This window comes from Neodiprion pinetum, chromosome 2 (assembly GCF_021155775.2).
Source record: "Neodiprion pinetum isolate iyNeoPine1 chromosome 2, iyNeoPine1.2, whole genome shotgun sequence".
In the NCBI taxonomy this organism is placed as follows: Eukaryota; Metazoa; Arthropoda; class Insecta; order Hymenoptera; family Diprionidae; genus Neodiprion; species Neodiprion pinetum.
Window position 1 is genome coordinate 30,338,382 of NC_060233.1, and position 22,905 is coordinate 30,361,286.

General features: G+C 41.6%; 1 protein-coding gene across 5 annotated transcripts in view; it reads left to right on the plus strand.

The window, feature by feature from the left end:
• GluClalpha (glycine receptor alpha 1) overlaps positions 1–22,905 on the plus strand; it is a 101,161-nt gene that overhangs the window by 69,085 nt on the left and 9,171 nt on the right. The window contains exon 4 of one of the 5 annotated variants that reach the window (XM_046610711.2): positions 6,487–6,554. The exons of 2 other annotated variants lie outside the window; for them this stretch is intronic. In XM_046610711.2, the coding sequence (XP_046466667.1) occupies positions 6,487–6,554 (68 nt within the window). Of the gene's footprint in view, positions 1–6,486; positions 6,555–13,632; positions 13,701–21,004; positions 21,890–22,905 lie in introns of those variants that run through there. 2 more of the 5 variants (XM_046610713.2, XM_046610714.2) reach the window with 2 other exon arrangements.

Genomic DNA, 22,905 nt, shown 5'->3' on the forward strand with positions numbered 1-22,905 from the left:
AGGATGAGGAGGATCGGGAGGAGGTGGAGGATATCGGTACACGTGGAAACATCCGTTTTGGCGCGGCCAGCGTCTTGTCCTGGTTCATGTAGGGCGGCATTCCACCCAAACACTCTGTATGGCTCAGGACGATACGTTTGTCTCGTTACCGCGACGGGGGTGAAGGGGGAGGAGAAGACCTGCGATCGCTTCGAAACTTCCACTTTCGAGGAACTTGAAGATATATCGAAGAGAGAAATCGCGGATGGACAGCGTTCAAGAACAAAACCGAACAAGTCTAAGTCTGTTCGATTCAGCCAAGTGTCGATAATCGCACCTTAGAGGTGGTTAAACTCGGTTCACTCTCAACGTCTATTGCATGGATTCGGTGTTAATAGCAAATACCGGTTCAACGCCAAACTTTTGACACTGCTTATTCACACCGAATACGTGCTACAACGGTGCGAAATCTGACGCAATATTTTTTATGCGTGGCGAGCATGTTTCACCCGTTTTTCTATACCTGTTTTCCGTACGCAAAGTACCCATTTCTGTACTGAAAATACTACTTTTAAGTCCTAGGAGTTGAAAGTGGTCTTTTCTGTACTGCGCGCATACGCTTTGACGAACAAATTTGACATTACGTGACTTTAACCTCAATTCCGTACTTGGTGAAAAAACGCGTATGATACTTTTATCGTACAAAGAATCGTGTGCAACAAGGGTGCAACGGTTTTTTCGCCGCGCGTATTTGCAATATTCATCTACGACTCATGCTGCAAACTTACGCTCGGCCCGAAAAGACCGAGTTTGCCTCCTTGTTGCACAATATATTATCACTCTGTATGGATTGATATAGAGAAATAAGTAAACGACGGTATATTTGCGATTCGGTGCGTCGCCAGGGATTTTGTATTACGTAACCGGGGGGAGATTCGAGCGGGTTTTACCGGTGTGCAAAACATTTATATACATGTTGTTAGAAACGTCTGCGACAGTTATTTTCCATGGTATAATGACAGCGTTTTATTTTTGGACACGTAATTCCGTGACACAGCTTAATCCGCGAGTACCGTGCATGCCTTGGCCGTCGCAAGCTCGTCTAAGAATTTGCTTTTGTTCGTCTCGAGTGCACGGGAAAGCCGCGGAACCTGGAGAAGGTCCCGAGTCCTTTTGCGACGCATTTAATTACGGTCAATTATGAATGTCCCGGAGTTGAGGAAACCGTCGAATATTTATGTCACGGTACAACGTAAGTTAACAATACGGCCGCCTGCCTTGCAGACGTTGCCTGGGAAATGTCGATACACCCCGAGTCTCATGTTTCATGTTACACTCGCAAACAACTTGCCTGCGCAAAGGATAAACACGCGATGTGAGATTCGCGGAACAACGATTCCTCGAGTTTGCGGATTTCGGGTATTACGCGGGACGAGAGAACCGAGGAGATTAATTGCGATTCCGGAAACCGACGAGTTCGCAAATTTCGCACGCGGATGGTTCAACTATGTCACAATACCTGCGGTAACGCGACGTTACAGAGAGTTAATTAATCAGGAATTTTCAAGCTCTTAAGATCTTCCTCTTATTCTCCTACGGAGCGGAAATGAAACTGACAAAAAATTTACCATACGAACTGTCGAGATAGAAATATGACGTAACGACGATTCGAAATTGCAACTGAATTCAATCGAGTCGAATTTATTGTTAGTCGAAACAACGTTCCGTTGATATAGAAAAAATTGAAAAACTATAAATTTCAACTACAGTAGCACAATTATGGACGACTTTGAAGAGATTTCATTACTGAATTCTGCATTTCTGCAACGAAAAAATCGCATCGTTTCACCGATTTTAATGAGCGAGTTGGCTCATTTGTCAGTAAATTAATTCTCTGCAAATTTATAAAATCAGGTTTTGGATAACGCTGGATTAATTTTTTATCAAGGTACAGGTTCACCATTCATCGCTTGTAATAATTTTTCAAGCCAAATAGAAATGACTTTCTTACGGTTTTCAGAAAATTTATCTACCGACGCAATCAGCTCTAGTTCAATAAGACGGAGTCAAACGACGCGACGTTCCCGTTGCAAAAACAATTGCACGGCGTGATCTTTCAAAATTCGCAACCTCCAGCATAAAAAATAAAAATAAAAAATCAACAATTCTGCCATCGTGGCTCAAACGTATGATTTGAATTTTTTCTACCTCGACTAAATTCAACTCGGTTACTCTTCCAAAGCTTCGTCGTATCGTATTTCCGTCTTGACGGCTCTTCGACCGTACTGTACGTTTGATAGCTATTATACATCCCTAATAGACGACCGCGAGGCTGCCATGGCGACATCGAAAAGAAAACAAACAATATTGTAGACATTTCGATGCTGCGCGCCTCCATCGGGCCGCTATGTGATTTAGAATTTAACGAGAATGCGGCTGCGGCTGCGGCGAAGGTGGCGCGGAATTGCCGTACAAGTTGAGCTAAATGGAACGAACGTTTTATCGTTGAAAAGGCACACCGTGCCCCGTAATCTATCCGCGATCCCGTCGACTCTGCATGCCTTATACACTCCCTGCAGACAAGCAGATAAATTTAATCAACCGGCCGCGCATGTTTGTACTTTTTAATCAGCGTTTAGCGATCTCAAATGTGTACAGTCGTCGCAGCTGAATACGAAAAAAAGAGGGAAGATAAAAAAAAAAAAAAAGAAAAAAACACCGGCAGTGGAAAAAAAACGAGGAGAGAAACTGTCCGCTTTGACCGTAATTTATCTGACACCCGATCGCCGTTTTCGACACGCAATTTCACCCTCTGCGAAATTAGTCCAAGTTGCGCGCCGGTGGATATCAGATAACTCCCGGTTTCACAAATTCGAAACGATTCGACCTGTAAGCTCCTGATTCTGATCACTCAAGTTTCAGTGCTGCATTTTTTGGAAAGAAAAAAAAAAAAACATACCTGAGCGGTTTTATTGTATCACAAACGACAATGTCGAGGGTGCGATTGCTTCGAAACATCGTTCGGCTCAGCACGCGACACTTTTTAACACTCCGCGTGTCGTTATCGCTGATTTTTTCTTTAGCCTTCCGATTGTTAACGAAGCAAACAATTCGGATTGTTAGTTATCGACACATCTTGCAATCAGATATTCGTTTACTTTAATTGAAAGTTTACTAACCCTTAGGGCAAAAATATGTCGTTCCGGATTAGATTTGGGTATGCTAACGCGCACACTGAGAAATTCTGAACTTATTAAGAGTGCGGGAATGAAAATGGGATTGTAGTGGAATCGTTATCGATACTTGCAATTCGGATAATTCGAGATTCTTCAAATGCATTTAACATTTATAAGCACCGATCCTATTTTCATTCCAAACTGAAAATTTCAGTATATATTCCGAGAACTCTACTCTTTTCCACAAAATTCAATCAGATTTTTCACAAAAATAATACATTAGGTCACACTTTGCTTGACGATAAAGAGTGTTAAAAATTCGGAGACAAAGGTTCAATTCGAAAACGTGATAAAAATCTATCAACGCGTTGCCTGGCATACGATGAAACCAAAAAAGCCTGAATATCGGTGGATTATCATATTTCAATTCGCAATCACATCGAAATTGCGAGTCTAAAAAGCTGGCCGAAAGTTATTGCACGGGTTTTTAAGGGACCATAAAGAAAGACTTGCTTTTTTTTTTACAGAACGTCTTCAAACTTCGGCTGTGCTTCGTAAATTCAGTCAAGCTATCTTTCGGAAATGGTATTTCTCAATTTCTAATTATTTTTGTGAAACGATGCGATACTAGGTGGTTTTTTAGATCGAAATTGATATATCGAAGGTGCAGGATTTCTGGAACTCTTTGTCACAAAAGGTGCCCAACGTTACAACGTTACCTAAGTTTCGTGAGAAGACGTCAGGGAGTTCGAATTTTCCTAGCGAGAAAAGCCAGAGAATTTCAGTCCGTTCACACGATAACTGCGAAAGAATAACGACGATCGAAAGTGAAAACTATCGGACCATTAGCTTCGGATCAGGATACCGTTCGCCTTTCTTAATCTCATTACAGCGTAAAAGTACGAAGGAGGGAAGGAAGATAGTAAAAAATGAAACGTAACCGCAACAAGTGAGGCCGCGCCGGGTGGATTTGAATAACTTGACGTAGTAAAAAATGCGAAAACGTAAAGGGAGGGAGAAGGAGGACGGAAAAATAACCCGGCACACTTCGCTCTCGGCACTAACATAAAGTAGCCCGAAACCCGGCCTGTCCCATACAAAAGCACAGCACGTATCTCGGGCCATTCAAGTTGATGAATCGCTGATGCTTGGTCAGGGACGGGGCTCGGAGTCGGACGGAAGTTCGGGGGGCCCCGGAAGTCTCGGTGAGAAATAGAAGCCACTTGTGCGTTCACTCGCACTTCCGTGCGGGCTTCGTCTGCCCTGGCAGTGAGTAGGTATCGCCACTGGGAAGAAGAAGGCGCCGCCCCAACCGCCGGCTCGACTACTTGGCCGCCCTTTCTATTCCTCTTTCGAACCGTTTGGTCGGCGCTTTTTCCTTCTTATTCTCATTCTTGTACCCTCTGATTCTCCTCGCGGCGCATTGTTACACGAACACCGTTATGATAGTTCGCAGAAATGTGATCGTTAGTGCGAATGGGAGTGAAACGAGAGAGAGAGAGAGAGCGTAAGTGAGTGAGAGAATGCGAATTTATTTTGCGCCCTGGAACAAGTCCCTGTCGAACACTAAGCGCGTACAATAGTATAATAGTAAAGCAGTAATTCAGTGTCCGTACGGGAGTTTTGCAATATATATGTACGTGTATAGAAATAAATAATGTAAATGAAAATGGATGGAATAAAATTAACAGAATACACAGAAGATGTCGCAGAACGGAAATAGAGTCAGATTAGAGACACTGGATGATGAAACAAGTGAGGTAAAAGGTAATTAAAATAAAATAGATGAGTTGTAAACAGAGAATAAAAGATAAGTACATAGATAGACAGATAAATGGGATGGACAGCAGGATCAGGCAGAAGACGATAGGGTGTACAGAAAAGAAGAGCGACATTTCAGGTACAAACGAAGCATCGTTTAAAGTCACAAAAGTCACTATAGTGACACTTTTTTATTTATTTTTTTTTGTCATTTTTATTGTATCCTATGCAACACTTCCCGGACTTGGTTATTATCTAAAAAGTGAATCGCGTGACTGGAAGGGATGAAAGGATACACGCGAACCGATCACTGCTGTCGAAGAAGAGCTACTCGAGTCAATAGTGGAATTTTAAGGCCATTTACATGACCGTTAATAAATACGGATAAGGCGCTTCCTGAAAGTCTTGATCGTGGTGAATTGTCGAAGAGACGCAGGAATATTGTTGAGGAAGTTTGGGGCGAGAGAGAAAGAGAGAGAGAGAGTGAGAGAGAAGAAAGGAAAAGAAAAAACGTTGCGTTTTTCATCATTTTTACCCCTAAACCGAAGTGTTACAACATCTCCGTAACGATGATGCGCCGATCGAGCCACGATGGGAAAAAAAGCGACCGAGGGAAAAGAGCTGAGTGAAATAAATAATATGAAATGACGCCTGACAGAAGACGATTGCTGGTGACTGATGATGGTGACGAGGTTTCTTATGTTCTTGGGAGGGTTGAAAAAGAGATAAATAACCGTTTACCAAATTTCATATGGCCGCAGAGATGCGTTTTTGGGGGCTGCTTAAGCCCTCATTTTTCATTCACTTGTCGCTTTTGGTTAAGATCAATTTTTTTTTTTTTTTTTATTAAAAAAAAATGGTAACAACGCTACCAAAAGCTGATCATACAACGAGAATAATTTTTCCGCAACCGACTTAATTGCGTATATTCGAACTCCGTCGATCGGCTTATCCAAATTATTATCTAAATGAATTTTTTCTTCTCTACTCGACCGGATTTAACGCAACGTTCAACGAACTACATTAATAGCCGTAAAAATGTTCACTCGGTACATATTTCGCTGATCTCCGGGTAAAGATATCGAAATATTCGCGTGGGTGTAAATATCATGCGAATCATGCCGGCACCCTGTAGATATTATAAACTAAAATACGCACGAGGGTTGATCGCATGAAATATACGACGAACAAAAGTATACAGGTATACGTATCACGCGAGAAAAGGAGCGACGATTTACGTTTCGCCGACGCTGCAGCGTAAGTCGATAGTTCGTCGTTTCCGGTTACCTCTAAGACGACATCCTGTCCGTCTATAACTCAATCGCAGTACATACTTGTAAACGTAGATCTATACGTACGACAGATTAAATATGTTCGATACGACGAATGGCGGGCAGAAAAGCGAGAGAGAAAACAGCCTCGAAGTACACATTGTAGGTGTGAGAGGCTGCGGATGATTATATGATAAACGGGCTGCGGAATAACATTTTATCCCCCACTGATGGTTATTTCGTAATTAAATATTCCGCTAAGTGTTTTATTAATGGATGTGTTCTGTTTGCTATGTTAGATGGGCCCGCGGTTGTCCACGTCAACATATTTGTTCGAAGTATCTCAAAAATAGATGACGTTACCATGGTAAGTGTTAACGCCCTGAAGAAAAAATAAAAGAATAAAAATAAAAATAATAATTCTTATATTTTTCTCGACGTATTTTTCGTTCAATTTTTATTTTCATTTCGAGTAAGGAAGCTAAATTTCATCATTCATCATTGTATAATACATTGATTGGAAAGCGTTTTGGGTGTTCGTAATTATCATCAGCACATGTTTTAATATATATATTATATATGTATATCATACTTGAATTGTTTGTTGGTTTCGGTTTCTTCCTATTCTTCTTCTTCTTCTTCTTCTTCTTCTTCTTCTTCTTCTTCTTCTTCTTCCTCTTCTTCTTATTCTTATTCTTATACCTGTTGATTTTTCATCGTTAAACCTTTCTTATCCACGTTATAATATTCATGTAATGTCAATATTATATAAATTTCTCGTTACGTATTGTATGTATATTCGTATACATGTCATGTATACGATTTATCGAGGGCTCTGTATCGTATGTATATAATTATATATACACACACAAACATGCAAACCATATATGCCCTGTGTACAGGGCGTTCGGTGCCAATTCGACCGACGTTGAATATAAACCATGTCAGATCTGATTCTCGTCTTTCTTGTACATTATTTTTTCAATTTTAAAATTCATGCGCGTTATTTCAAATTTTCTCCACCCAGACGTTATCCATTTATAATATTCCGAAGCCAAAGAAAATTATAATTCGGAATCTGACATTGGATTCGAAAAAGTTTGGAAGAAACTGTGAATGCATTTCACAAATTAGACCAAAGTGCATCGAATCGTGAATGAAATTTGCGACGGTTGGTCGAGTTTTCACGCAACGGAATGTCACACTGTATATATGTATACATATAAACCGTCAAACGTGAAAACTTTTCAATGTACTTCCTAACTCTTATTTTTATTTCCACCGAAATTCTTTTCTTTCCTCGTTTCTGAAATAGTTTATCTCATTATTTTTCCTCTTTCCGTTACACATGCCATACACACACGCATACATATATACCCACAGTTGTTTCTTTCTTTCTCACTTTCTTTCTTTGCATTTAGGTAGTATATACATGTAAATGTGTATAACGCATATATAAATATAATACCTGTATATACGAGGTTTTCTCTTCAAGTTTTTTGTGTCTCAAAATTAAAATTAATTGTATATCTACGAACAGCATGACGTATACTTGTTAAAAAAAATTAAAAACCACCTCGGCTAAAACCGTCCATGTAAAATCGCGAGAATCCCCTCTGCTCGACTATTATACACTTTTTACCCACCGACCTTAAGCTCCCTGCAGAAAGTTCGCGGCAAGAGAAAGGCCGAATTGAAATAGCGACGCGACGAAGAGGGCGTGTAAAATTTTGGTCAAGACGAAAGACGCGCGTCACGCTGTGCGTAGATTATGCTAGTTAAATTAGTGTCGCGCATCCGCTGTTGTGTATAGTAGAGATCTACATTTACCATAACTATTATACCTACATATTATACCCATTTAATTTAATTACTGTATAAATCGTACACTTATTGTAAAACCACCAACATGTTGTGTCGTATAAAACTCAGTCACACTGACACCGGTTCTGTCGCATTGACATCGTTGTTGGTAAGAAGAAAACCGATGCCGCTGTGTCGTTCACGTTTGCAAGTGCAACGGGGGGTAGGAATAGGAACAGGCGTTCAGAACCTGTTAGTGGAGGACGATCTATGCGCCCTCGATCACATCCTACGGATGATCGATCGAGGCTTAACCATGTTGCCGCACAGTCGCGCGTAATTCAATCCCGATACTGTAGATCAATTCGCAATTTACCGGGTCGAGATCATTCCTGTGGTTGTTTGATAGGGTGATCCAGAAAATTTATGCTAGCTCATTAATTATTCTCATTGATTTTGAATTTAGATTACCGGTGAAATAGGCCGATTCTTGAAACTGATCAGGCGTATATATGCAAAATTAATTTCTCATGTTTTATTAAAACGTTTATGATTTTCAATGCATGGTTGTAGGCTGCGGTCTATTTATCGTGAAAATCTATGCGAATTTATCCTCAACTCATTCTGTCGAAATTATAAGAACACGTTCCCTCGGGTTACTTTTCGAATCATTCTCCGTGAGCGTTTTCACATCAAGTACCTGTTGAGACCGTTATAACGATTGTTCTAAACACTTTGAATTGAAGAATAAAACAACACCTATTTCACATGTTTTTATTCTCTCTGAATTTGGATCGGTCATTTCGGATTTGCTGTATCAAATTTCGCAATACCGAAGTTAGATTCGTAATCAGCGAACGCTGTAACTCGGTGTGATGAAAAAATTTTTTTAAAAAGTCACACAATTTACCCGATGTCTTTTTTTACAGTATTGAGTTCGCTAGTTGAAACTCGATATTTTTAACTCATCTTCGCAATCAACGTTCCAAGAAACCTTGAAACATGTCCTTGCAAAAATTCCTGGCTAATCTAACGTCCAATTACCGACACGCCGGCAATTAACTACACTCGCACACTCGACGTCGTTACATTTCCGCAATAAAGCTTCTGCGCGTCGATGCTGAAAACATTGCAGAGCGTAAATCAGTCGCGTCGCGAATACCTGACGCATCGACCTATTTTACCGGTTTGTCCATATCAGGAATCGAAATGCTCAGTTTCTACTCGCGCATACGTCAGAGGCTGACGAACACGCCGCGAGAATGATTGCGTGGGTGCGTATGGGTGTGTAAACGGGAATGCATCCAGTGTTTCGAGCAAGCATTTTCCGATATACAGGCAGACGGGACCTTCGGTGAAACGGGCGAAACGATCAAGCACCGTGTAACAACAAATGTACCGATTGAAAATAAGTGTTTGCTCAAATCGCGACCAATCCGGAATTTTCGAATTCGCCATTATTCCTCCCATGCGGTGATACGTCTACCCACCGCTGCACGCGTACAACCGATTTGGGAAATCAGGCTTTCCCGGGGGCGAGTTGTGTAATTGAGGTAAACCGCAGACTTGATTTGTGTATGCAAATGGACGGGTGAGATAACGTTCATTTGTCATGTAGCCCCGTGAAACAGTGACTACATCAATTTGTTCTCATTGTTTGTTTGATTTTTTTTGTTTTTTTTTTTTTTTTTTTTCATTATCATTTTTTATTTTTATTTTTATTCTTTGTCGCATTGTTCTCTTTCCCACCTTTCTCACCTGACCGAGCGGTGTTATAATCGATTGTTTATCCTCGTCGTTCGCGTCAGGATGAACCTTTCACGTGTCAACCGGGTCATTACTAATGGCGCGATAACGTTGCAACGTCCTGTAAAGTTTAATCGACGATTTCTACTCGGATATATTGCCTCCCGTTTATCGCTCGAATCTCGAAACTTACACTCAGTCACTCTCTTTATAAAAAATTAATATCAGGCACAACGGAAGTCGACCCTGCCCCTTGCGTTACACGTACACGTATTTATTATTACACCGTTGCGGCATTGCTAGAATGATAAAATGAGAGGCGGCTTGTACATAAAATGTCCGTGTCAGAATCTTTCGTGAGATATTTGTCATCCGATGGTTGATGCAGGGGTTGTAACATTTCAAAGGGCGTATTTCTTTTCTTCTCCCTTTTATACTCTTTTCTTGCGAAAATGAAATCCTTTCTTTTCTTTTACTTGACAGCGTCTCATCTTCGGTGTCAAGTTTCTTTGCTTTTTAACACTCTTGATTTACTTGTTATCCCGCGATGTGCTATCGACGTTCGTTGGTCGGATCGTAAATTGATTGGAGCGAAAAATAGATTATTGACCGAGTGACACCGTCGCGCCCACTGATAATTGAATCGACTTGCGTGACGCAGACCGCCATGCGAGGTCGTTCGATCGCTCGGTGACTCGGTAAAAATTTTACACGATTATTGTTCCGATCATCCAGAGCTTATAGGAATAAAATTTCCATGTTAATTGACCCGTCTAATATCGACAAAATAAATTCCGCCCAAAATCGTTTCGCAACCCTTTTATACGCTCAAACTCTTCAGGCTCAAGTTGGCTGATGGATTCTATTCAAACGGTTCAAGAATAGCCCGGCGAGAAGGAGAGAGGAATAAAAAAAAAAAAAAAAACGTCAAGAATAAATGAGAGGGAGGAAAAGAAGGGGAGGAAACATTATGATATAAGAAGATTTTCAAGGAGAAGGATATTCGTCTCCTTTCATCAGAATATACTCAATATCCTTATCATTGTTTTCCAGTAACGAAAAAACGGGACCTGAAACGGGGTTGAAAAAATATCGAATGTCGTTTTCAAAAGCGCTTTTGTTTTTCTGTGTTTTCTTTTTTTTTTTTGTTTTCTTTCCTTCTGTTTTCTTTTTATCTTCTCGTCAACCGGGCACGAGGCGATGCACCCTAAAGCTGATTCCGATTTTCATCCCTGTGAGGGGAGCGAAAGCAGGCCTATTCATTTTCGAAATGAACAGGATCGCTACTCGGTCAGTCCGCTGGACGTATTGCTTTATTTATCGTCGACGGTTGGTGGCGCCATGATGAACCCCCAACCGCAAAACTGCCGGACAATAAACGAAAATATATTACCCGGGAGAGAACAAAGGCTTCCCCGTTATCGTTCCGGAATTATGCAGCAGCCCGGGTATTATAACCAAGTGAGGATACCGCAAACCGTATTAGCAGCCCCCGCCAAAACGGGGAGAGTTTGCAGTTGTATATCTGCGCATCCCGATCTTAAGTACCTAACTTCATTTACCACGGTTGAAAACATCCCTGAAATGAAATATTTTATTTCATACTCTTGGACGACGAGTGAATTTTTCTAAGCGGCCTGCAATTAACGGTTTTGCGTTTACAACTTTTTATCCCCGTTTCAATTATCGCCGAGTAGACTCAAGGCCCGTTAAATTTCTTCCCGTATCTCGCGTAACTTTCGCTCCGTCGCAATTCTGCGTCCGGATTTCTCGTATAATATCTTGGCGAACGGACGAGAGACGATCAGGTGTCCGGGGATCCCGAGACGCCTGCCTCGGCTTCTATTTGCGTCAGCCATTTGTCACTCCGGCCAAGCCTCAAATGCTGGGGAAATTGTCAGTGACGGTAATCTAGAGGATGGATGAGCCAGGTGAGAGGGATCGTATAATCCCGAGTCAATATCGCGGCCCTTGCGTACGATGACGCGGATCGCGACGGACCCTCGAGGAAAATGTTTGAATCCGATTGGACAGCGGGATCGAAATGTCCGGATTAATCTATTTGCCGAGAAAAACTTGGAGTTCGCAATAGGCGAGGACGCGAGTAGGTATTATCGCAGAATCGAACGATGCGTTACCGTCTCTGCGCGAAAAGCTCGCAAAGCTTCCTCATCGTACGCAATCTCGATCTTTGAACATTGTCATCATCCAAATTCGCGTCGCCGTTTTCTACGGTCCAGATTTAAAAAAGAAAAATACTTCTCGTGTTAACACGGTCGAAAGTAAAGGCAATTACTCCGAAAGAATTGATCGATCGCGAAGGCTAAGTTACGGAAAGAAAAGTGTTGTATAAATAATAACTAGATGCCGTGTTACGGTGATTTAAAATTTTTTTTTCACCGAACTAACGTGAAAAATGTACAAATCTGACAAACTTAATCGGACTTGCGGTGCAGTTAGGGACGCATGTTATAAAAATGCAGGCTTTCCGGCGACTTCGTTTCCAAAAAAGCGTGTTTGACGATCTCCCGATGAGATTGAATCGTCGCTGGAAGATCTCCGAAAGTGCGCCTAAGCCTTTGTTTTCGGAACCCCCCGAAGGGATGGCGGAGTTGCAGGACGGTGGGTATTTTTACGTGACGGTTGGAAGCGGATCGTGTTTCGAGGATTGGAGTAGCGTAGACGGAGAGGTCCTGGTGGATGCGAGCCCTGGACACGAGGGGCAACGACTCCTTCGAGGATCCCGAGGCGACGCAGTTCCCGAAGCAGACCCAACGTCATTCCAGACTTCGAAAGTTCGTTTTGTCTTTTTAAGCTCCTCTCGAATCGAGCCGAGCGTATCGGCGCGTTGAGTCAAGTTGAGAACGAAAGAGCACGAACTTACTCCGGGGTTTTATGTTTCAGTTCCTGCAACCCCGGCTCCCCCCATTTACAGTCTTAAATTCATCGTCTGCCTACATTCTGAAACGCAAAAGCAGCTCGGTTGTTTTTCTCCCTTTGTCTATCCGGCTTTCCGATTTTTCCCCTCTTTCTTTCTTTATTCCTTTCAAACTTTCAGCTCCGATGAATTCAGACTTTGGTTTGGACACAGCGGGTAATTCTTGAAGGTCCCTCACGATTATCCTGGAATACAGGCCTATTCTAGGGATAAAAGTAATAAAAAGACTTTCGCGGTATTTTTATTTATTTATTTTTTTTTTTTTGGTTTCTTGCCGTTCCGTTTTTTCCCTTTCTGTTCTTCTTCACCCCCCAACCCCGCCTCTCGACGCTATTTCGCCCTTTTCACCTACTCGACTCGTAACTGTTTTCTATAAAAACATCAATAAAGACGATTCCCACCCGTATGCAGCACGTTCCTCAATCCCCCTCCCTCTCCCACCACCCTGGGGATTTTCAAAAGCTCTTCAATTACCTCTGGTCTGTATCAAGCTCGCACATATATTGTGTTTTCTTATTAGTCCCGCCCTCTTCCAAATAGACACCGACTAACGATAAGATTGGAGAGAAAGTGAGGATGAAAATGAATTTAACAATATTTCATCATTTCGTCGAAAAGCGACTGAAAGGCAAGATTGACCGATAGTTCAAAATTGGCATTTACTTCAGCGCAGTAAATAATCAATAATATTCAATCAATCCTCCTTACAATGTTTTCAGTCTCGCAAGATGATCGCTGTTTAAATACATGACAATTCGCGGTTAATCTGCGATGCGAATATATGCAAGCACGGAGACGGGTCTACGACGGTCCTGTCGGTGCTCGAAATGGCTGTTAAAGAATGAAGAGAAATGCATTGAAATCAGATTGGAAATACGGAAGAATGTAGAAAATCAGCATTTACGCAATAATCAATTTTAACATGTTCTGTTTTTCTTCTGTTCCGACGACAAACTAGATGGCCCGACAATCGCGCGCGTCAACATCTTTCTTCGATCAATCAGCAAAATAGACGATTTGAACATGGTGAGTGAACCAAAGCTCAGTTTCTGCTACCAAGAACAAATGAGAATAATATAATAGATAAATTCAAAATTCAGAAAGCCAAGCACTTGATAGATGGAAAAAAAAAACAAAAAAATAAATAAACACACGCAAGAATTGAAGTAACGATGCAATTGTCTTCGTATCACGTCGTATCTGCATATATATGTATATATATGTATAAATATATAATATTACATAATCTGCACCCACATTGTATCTCTGTACTTCTGTACCTCGGCTGCGGTATATAACGTACGTCTGTTGTTATATATATACACACACGCGCACACGCACACACACACACACACATATATATATATATATATATATTATATATACTATGTACGCCGCGCAGTGTATGCCTGATGCTACAAATTTTATGACTATATACGCATATATCTATATATATATATATATATGTATGTATATATATACAGTTATTCGGTGATTTTGTGTCGGTGTTGTCATGTACCTGAAATATCATAATACATTTGTTGAAATTGTAATCAATAAATGTACACGCCTTGATCGCGAGTGTCGGATTTTTTATTTTTCATTATTCTTTACACATTTAATACACTGCATACCATACATTCGGGTTCTAATACAATTGTCACGTGATCGAACGAAGAAGAAAATTGGTATTAATTTTTGTTGTCTTTAGAGGTGATGGATAAAATTTATAACTACAGAAGCGTTAGTAACATTTTTTGAAAGTTTTCTACAAAACTTTGATCAATTCTCAAACCAATTTTCGAGGGCAAAGTAGAGGTGACGAAAAATACGATGAACAACCTTTTGATAAATAAATTGTAAACGTGTTAATGAAGATTTCTTTCGCAAGTCACATGCGTGAATTATTTTATTTACCGCAAATATTTATGTTTATTGATGTCACTTTTATGTTGAGTTTATTTTCAGAAGCATACAAAAATTTCCATGTCAAAGTGAAAATCGTGAAAAGCTGCTTGTCGCACGCTTTTTCACTTGAATATATTTGCGACAATTCAATTCCTCTCAAAGTCTTACGTCAGATAATACGAAAGCGTGTCTTTTCATACGTGTTTTGAATCAGAAGTGAATAACTTCATCGAAATATCTCTAAAATATTTTTGCTGTTAAAGCCGATGATATTTGCGAGTGGGTCTAGCTAATCTTAAGATTGTTCTGAGAAATCAAGTTCAAGATTTTGGAATACGAGAAAAATTGCACCAATTTTTTGTTTCTATTCAAAAGAAGTAGAACATCCCCGTGAACATTTGTTACACTTACACATATTTACGGAAAATTGATCGTTGTGTTTTTTCAAAGATTTCGTTATTACTTTCTTTTTCCGATTTCAATTTGTTTCTACTCATCATTCGTTCAAATTTCTTTCAAATGCTCTTTCTTTCCGATGCCACCTCAAGTTTCACATCTTTCAACTCGATTAACTTCATCAAATCGATGTTGTTTTTTTCTGAATTTTTATTCTCCCTTTGTTTCGATTTTTCGATCAGCTTTTTTTCTCGTGACTGATTATTTCAGTGTTGTTGCCACAACTGGTGCCTTGTAACGACACCATAAACGTATCGTGTATTTATATTTACACCTTGTATGATATGATATATGATCTGCATGCGAACTCGCTCAATCGCCGACTCACCTCACCTCATCTCACTTCACTTAAACTCACTTCACTTTACTTCACTCAATCACTCGCTCAATTGCTCGCTCAAAAATTGTAACTCGTTCGCTTATAAGCCGATTAATCACCGTTCGGTTGTATAAACACGTCATGTTTCGCGAGTAATCATCGCTGCGTGAATTCACTCATCTCGCCTTATCGTTAAATCGTATCCCATTCCAGATCGTGAACCCTTAACAAGAATGGAAAATTTCCACGACGTTTGAATCGCGCAAGAAGCAGTCGTTGCTAATTCGAAAACAGTTCGAACAAACGAAACGCTTTATTCGATTAAACGTGTTAAAATTAAACAAGCAACAAAAATATCGAGTTTTCAGCTCTCACTTGTTGCCGATAAATGATTCCGGACGGTGTGATGCACGGATCTCGGAACGATTTAGCATTAAGGCTTGAGTATAACGATGGCGTCCGGAGTAGGTATTGCCGGTAATTTCCGAGCTCGGTAAAACACGATGACAGACAACCGGGCGCCGTTATACCGCGATGGTTACTACGGGAAACATCTATGGTATTTCTCCGCTTAATCGGCCCGTTGACCCGTAATCTCACAAACGGCGTAACGTCACATTATCACGCGATCGTCTGCAAACAACACCACCCATACGTATAATGCATATGTATTAAATTGTATACGTGTACGGCTCGTAACAATCGCCACGACGTTTGCGCAGGTGACCGTGTCAAAGGCCCGGAAAAAGTTCCGGTGTATTTCCGAGGGTAAAGGGCGACTCTTCCGACCGATACCGAACCTACCGCTCTCGACGAGATCGAACCGAGGCGCATTGTTGCAGGCACCGCGGGATTCGAGTGTCTTGAAAGTTGTAAATAAATCCAAGAGACTCGCTCGAGCCCTCCGAAGACGAGTGGTTGCGAAATGATCAGGGGGTTTGTTTTTAAAACGAGGCGCGTACTCGGCTCGATTTTGGGCGGTAGGTACTTGATTAGCCTCCGTGGCTCGGGACGCGGCGTTGATCCCCGAGCTGAATGTGTAAACTCGGTCGACGGCGAAGAAAGTTGCCCTGCTGCGTCACCGGAGGTACAAAACTCGTCAAGCTTATGCCCCGATTAAGGAAGCCGTCGGCGTCGTCGTCTGCGCAGGGAGAACCAAACAAAGGATGTTTGAAGGTATAATTACTTGGGAAGTTGTTATCGCGCGTAGATGGTATATACGAAGGTAGAGGAGGAGGAGGAGGAGGAGAAGGAACAGTCGACTTCAATCTCTGACCTTTCGACCCGAAGATAGTTGATCGAGCGTTGCGTACCTCGGCTCGTAGGTTACGCACGTAGATATAATACGTATACGGACGGGCGAAACGGAACGCGGGCGATAAAGAGGCCGAATCGCCGGCGACAAAACCCTCCGCGATGCATGCATTCGCTGACTCGTCGTACGTTCGCATTATGCCTGCGCGCAGTGCGAAGCCGGAAGTTTATTTCCACCCCCGCCCCGCGGCCTCGAAATAAATATTCAACAGGCTCGGGACAAAACCCCGTTGACCAACGTCGACTAAACAAAGCCGAAACAGACCCCGGCCTTTTCCGCGGTGTCGCCTTTTCATCCATAAACCGGGTAATGTACTACCCGACTACCAGCTCCGGGGGATGAAAACACACCCCTGAGGAAGAAAGCCGCAACTCCGGGAGCGGATCGAGTCCCCTGCGTTTTAGTGGTTCCCTCCGTCTCCTTCCCTCTCCCCCCTTCTCATTCTTCCGCCTCTTCTTTCCTTTTTCCAGTTCCACTACCTCCTTGTCCCGGGGATTAAACGGTGTACCCAACTCCTGCTATGATATCCCGCGGCCTCCTAACGATCGGATCCAGCTTCGTTTAATGATTCAATCGCTGTCGCTGGCGAAACTCCGTTATGTACAGATCGAGTGAAAAATTAAGCGGTGTGACTAACGGGGAAGCCTTTCGCGACCTCTCGATCTGAATTTTTTCTGGGATGTATAACTGTTGAAATTTAATTTATCATAACGCCGGAGAAGAACGTTCCCCAGGGTCGCTTACGCCTGCCTACTAATTGCGGTTTCATGAATTTGGAAACTTTCTCAAGTTTCAAACTATTTTTCCATCCCCGGAACGGTGAAAGCTTAACGTCTCTCTTCCGTCTTGACCTTACATTCGTTTCGATTGTTCGAGTGGGTAGGCAGGTACGTAACATACTTTTCTCGTTATAATTATTGGCAAATATGCGTCGGTTAGTTTGAAAACGAAGTTACCCCGTGTTTAATTTTCGTTATTCTTGCGAAGATATGATTGCGAGAGGGAAAACTTCAAAAGTAAACGAACGAATTAATTGACGTTCGCTTACGGGATCGTGACTCTGATATTTTTTAAATACGTTCAACAATCACATTTTCGCATAAAACAGTTAGTAATCACAATTGCAAAAAACGAGCTGATTCATAAACTTCGAGCCGAAATACTGCGCATACGGTCACGTTACGGTTTGGCTCGTGGAAAATATTTACTAACAATAAAAAATGCTCGGTTAAAGTGATAAAAAAAACCAGAAACAATCCACAGATCCAAAAGCATCCGATCCTTGATCTCCGAAATTCCCAGAAAAACGATTCTGGCAACGGAATCTTCTCAGGCCTTGCAATCGTATCGCGTATAAAAAAAAAAAAAAAAGAAAAGAGGGATGAAGAAAAAACCACACCTCAATTAAATCCAGCTTGGAAGTTTCGAGGGTTGAGCTTCCCTTGCGAATGGCGCGACCTTTATACATCGTTCAAGGGTCAGCGCGGAGCTTTTCTTCGTCATCGGGGTTGCGGATGGCCGACCAACGACGCGACGTACCCACATTTTTATCATTGTTTTTTTTTCCTTTTTCTTTTTTCTTTTTTCGTATCTTTCGTTATTTCCACTTCTTCGCAGCCGTCGCGTAATTGAACCCTCGCCTTTGACACACTGTTTTATACCCCGATCCGACCGACTACTCAATGTTGAACGCGAAGCGGCCGCAGGGTCAGGAGCGCAGTTGCCGGCATGTGGTATATACGTATACTTGTTAAACTTTAACGCAAGCCGAACAACTCTTTCTCCGACCGCCGCGACCGCTCGACGCTGTTCGGGAAATACATAATTTATAGACAGGGTGTGTATAGACTCGGCGGCAATCAGGCCGAGTTCGGCTATCGATATTACACGTGTATCGTGCCATGAGAAATGTTTGCACGGACGGCGAAGGTCTCTTTCGTACCTTATTTCTGCGTCGATTGTATCGTCCCCTTGTCGGCAGAAAGCTCTTCGTTTCGTAGCGTGTGTCAGGAGCGATAATAATAGTGCGGGGTTACGTTCGTTGAATTGTACCTACGATCGGCAATTTGTCGTGGAAGAATGAAGACGGACTTAATATTGTTAGGGGGGAGGTTAGAGAGTGAGAGTGAAAGAGAGGGAGCTTATTAAGAGGATGAGGGCGGTTGAGAACAGACCGGAAATCACAACGACACGCCATTCGCACCTTTACATAATTACACGATTATACTCCGAGTACCCACACCCTGCATTCACCTACCACGATACTCTCTAACAACACGAAACATGGCTTGCAGGACTGGGCTATATGTGTACGTATGTGTCGGGAATGCGCTGTGCCTGATCTATATCTATTATATATTGTTATATACGTATATATACCCGAATCTGTATCATATTTAATATTTAAATGTACGCTACTTATATAATGGATAAAGATTGTTTTTATAACTATATATAATATTATACCTGTATGTGCGACAACTTTCGATGAAGGGGCGGGGTTGAAAGTCCGAATTTGAACATTACCGAAAGCGCCAAAGTCTGGATTTTTTTAAGAGGAAACTCGAGGTATGGAAATCAAACTTTAACGAGACGTCGAAACTTCGAATGGTCCGAAACCCAGCGCTCAAAGCTCCGGAAGTGAGAATATTAAAAAATCTGGACCATCGAAATTCCGAACGATTCAAGACTCTCAGTTCTGTGAGCTTCCGGCTGACGAGTGAAACTTCACCAATTTGATTTTTCTTTGTTTCGAATTTTCTATATTTTTACGTTCGGAATTCTGGTCATTCCGGTATTCGGTTTTTCTGATTTTCACACCCACTCGTATATGTAATAAACTGCGCTGTGTGAGTGTATATTAATTTCCGGAATTTTACTCCATCGAAACTTTACTTTCCGGAATTCTGCTCTATCGTAACTTGAATTTTCGTAATCCTGCGTTTCGGAACTTCGAACCGTCTGGTTTCCAGCCATTCGAAACATTGTTGTTTGGTGGAAGTGAAATTTCTTCAGATCAAGTTTAGCCGCGAAATAATTCGAATTCAGGCGCTTCCGGAAATTTTCAAATTCGGATCCTCAACCCCGCCCCTAGATGACACGCGACACGCGGCTCGTCGCGTTGCATATTCTGTAATCCTCCGTTTGACGATGCTCAAATGCTTAAAACAATACAGTAACAGCAAGTAAATTTGCATTCATTTATTAACCACACATTATAATTATCCATCGATCGTCGTTCCGGTGTCTGACGGCGTGTCTCTTAACCGCACTCACTGCCTATCCGCAACACAATAGTGCAGCACGCGTATCTAATTCTCTTACATCTCACTCCCCATTGAATCATGCAGTGACATCCGTCACTGCACCGTATCCGAGTTCGCTCGGTACCGAGAAAATGTCATCCTGCAGCATTCGCAATCAGGTGGGCATCATCCGATACCGCGCAGCGTACGACGGACTCCGTGATAAACTGTCATAATTCGTATCGCGAATCGAATTTTATACCTACACGTCTTCTGTCGACTGTACACAGCTGTAACACCAATATATGTACGTACGAGTTGTGCCCACGTTGTCTATAACGTATGTTAGTTATAAACGGCAGACTTCAGTCCGGTGCTTAACCGTCGATGGATGACCCGGGGCTACGGAGATTCGGGGGGATTTACTGTCGAACTTGTATTTAATGCCAACTCGACTCGCATTGCGAAACGCTCAACGTTTTTCTGTCAGCTGTCACGGACCGGCTGTTTTCTTGTACTTTATAACCACATTATGCTTGTCGAATCCGCGGAACTGTAATAACGTACCTTGGTCGGCGGCTACAACTTTCTCTCAAGACGAAGGTTCGCCCGCTATTTTTTTTTTTTAACTCCGTTCGTCACTTCGTCGAAGTGCAATTACGCTATGGGTGAACAGTGAACACCAAAATATTTCGGGGTACGCACGATCATGGTCGGGAATAACCCTGGCGGAAAGATTTAGTCGCTAATATTCAGAGTGTACCGAAAAAATTATAATAAAATTTTTTTTTTTTTTTTAATTTTCTCTGAGGAACTGCGGGGAAATTCTACCGTGAAAGAGAGTCCGAAATATTTTGTAACTTGGCTGAAAGTTCCGCGGACGTTTCTGAATGATAAACGATCGCTATTTGACATAATAACTCCTTGTAGTAAAAATAAATGGCCAAGAATCTTGAGAGTCTTTCAGAAAGTTTCGGACTTTCGTTGTACGTATATACATGTATATATATTATATGTATTATACATATATATATGTACGTATGTATGTATGTATGTATGCTGCAAAGTTTTTTTCAAGAGTTGTCTTACCTCCTCGTGATTTACTCAGGAAGAATTTAAACATTCCGTACACTTGGTGTTCGTCTTTTTATAACAAAGATGAAAAATTTTTCCGTCAGGGTACAGAACCGAACGTTCACCTCAGGTTTATTATCAGGTGATTTCAGGCTCACTAATTGTTGCCTGTTAACAGACTGTTAATCGACCAATAAAACGAGTGAAGACGATGGATGGTAGTAACAATTACAAGTTGTGGGAAACAAAGATGTATACGAAAAAGAGAGGATAGTATGAGGGAAGAAAACAGGAAAGCTGTCGTCTCGGTGAAGGAGATAACGAGAGAGGAATAAAAAATAAACAGGAATGATCAACGATCATGTAATGCGGTCAGTAGAAACCGTTCCTGTCGTTTGTACAAATCACGAACCCAGTAGCGTCACAAAGTGGTGTGCTTCAATAATTGACGTAAACTTAAGAGCTACACGGTAATTATTGTGATACGAGAAATTGGATACCCTGTATCTACTACGCGGCAACATGGCGTCAGGTGATGATGATTACATACATACATTGACCCTGTAGCGATGTGCTTACGATAACATCATATTATTACGGATAGTATTATACTCACGTATATTCATGGCGGTAACGTGCCCCCCATCACTAATATAGCACAGGTGCAGTGTCCAACGATAGACTGTAACATACATTGTAAAATAGGAGAACCGTATAACAATATCCTACCTGTATCCCCCCCTCTCCGCCCCGTCCACCACAAACCCAAATAGAAAACGGAAAACAACGAAAGAAAGAAGGAAAAAAAAAAAAGAAATTTACAACAAATAGAAAGTTATACATGCACAGCTCCTCCAGAGACGCCGCCATCGCAGTCAACGGCACACAGATAAGAATCGTGAGCTAAACAAGCATGCGAACCTCACTTTTCACTATATACCTATATTTGATAAGTTATTATCGTTATACATGTTTTACTTTTATCTTACGTATGTACGTACGTACGTACCTACATATTCAATAGGCGTAGCAACTGTATAACGTTGGTAACGTGCACCGATGAATGCATCATCTTAGTTTTAGGAGTCATTAATTATATTTATCATCAATATGTTATATTACATACGCGGTGTTCGATGTGCTTTTGCATGCCCGCGTTTAACGCTAGTGTTTAGTGCTATTTTTCGTTGCACGCATTGTACGAGTTGCATATTTTCGTCTGCCGGACTGTTTGTTTAACGTATAATATGCGAATCGCCAGATCACCGCACTTTCATTGCATGCATCGATCAAGTTTCCGATCTTGTATAGCTTATCGTGTATACCTATTTTTATTTCAACCAACAAATATATGGTATATTTATATATTGAAACAGGTATAAACACACCGGAGGAAGTTGAAACATGTTTCAAACGATCGTCGTGTTTTGCAAAAATATTCGAAATTATTTTCCTGCCAATCGGCAGAGATCATTATTATTAATTTAACATACGCACAGGTCAGGAAACTATTTCAATTTCTTTTCGGATGATATAATTTGTCGGTGGTAAAAAATATTTCCCCGAAACCCTTTCACTCGCTTTTACCTAGCGTTATTTCGTTTCATTTTTTATCTTTCAATCATTCCCAGCTGCCCGGTTATAACATGTCATTAATGTACTCGAGCCAGTGAAAGGGTTCGCTCTTGACCTGCCAACCATGTCGAAAGTTGAAATTTAGGTCCTGGGCAAAGCGCCGAGTGGCCAACACCCCTGCACCCTTTTGGCGTAACGTACAGTCGTTGGCGAGCACAGCTTCACTTCCCATAACGTGTCGCATCGTAATCCTTGTCTGTCTATCTCACGCCTTTTTCTATGGTCTTTGAACCACGGTGTGCCGCCCAGCCAACGATTGTGTTCTTTACCAAAACTTGG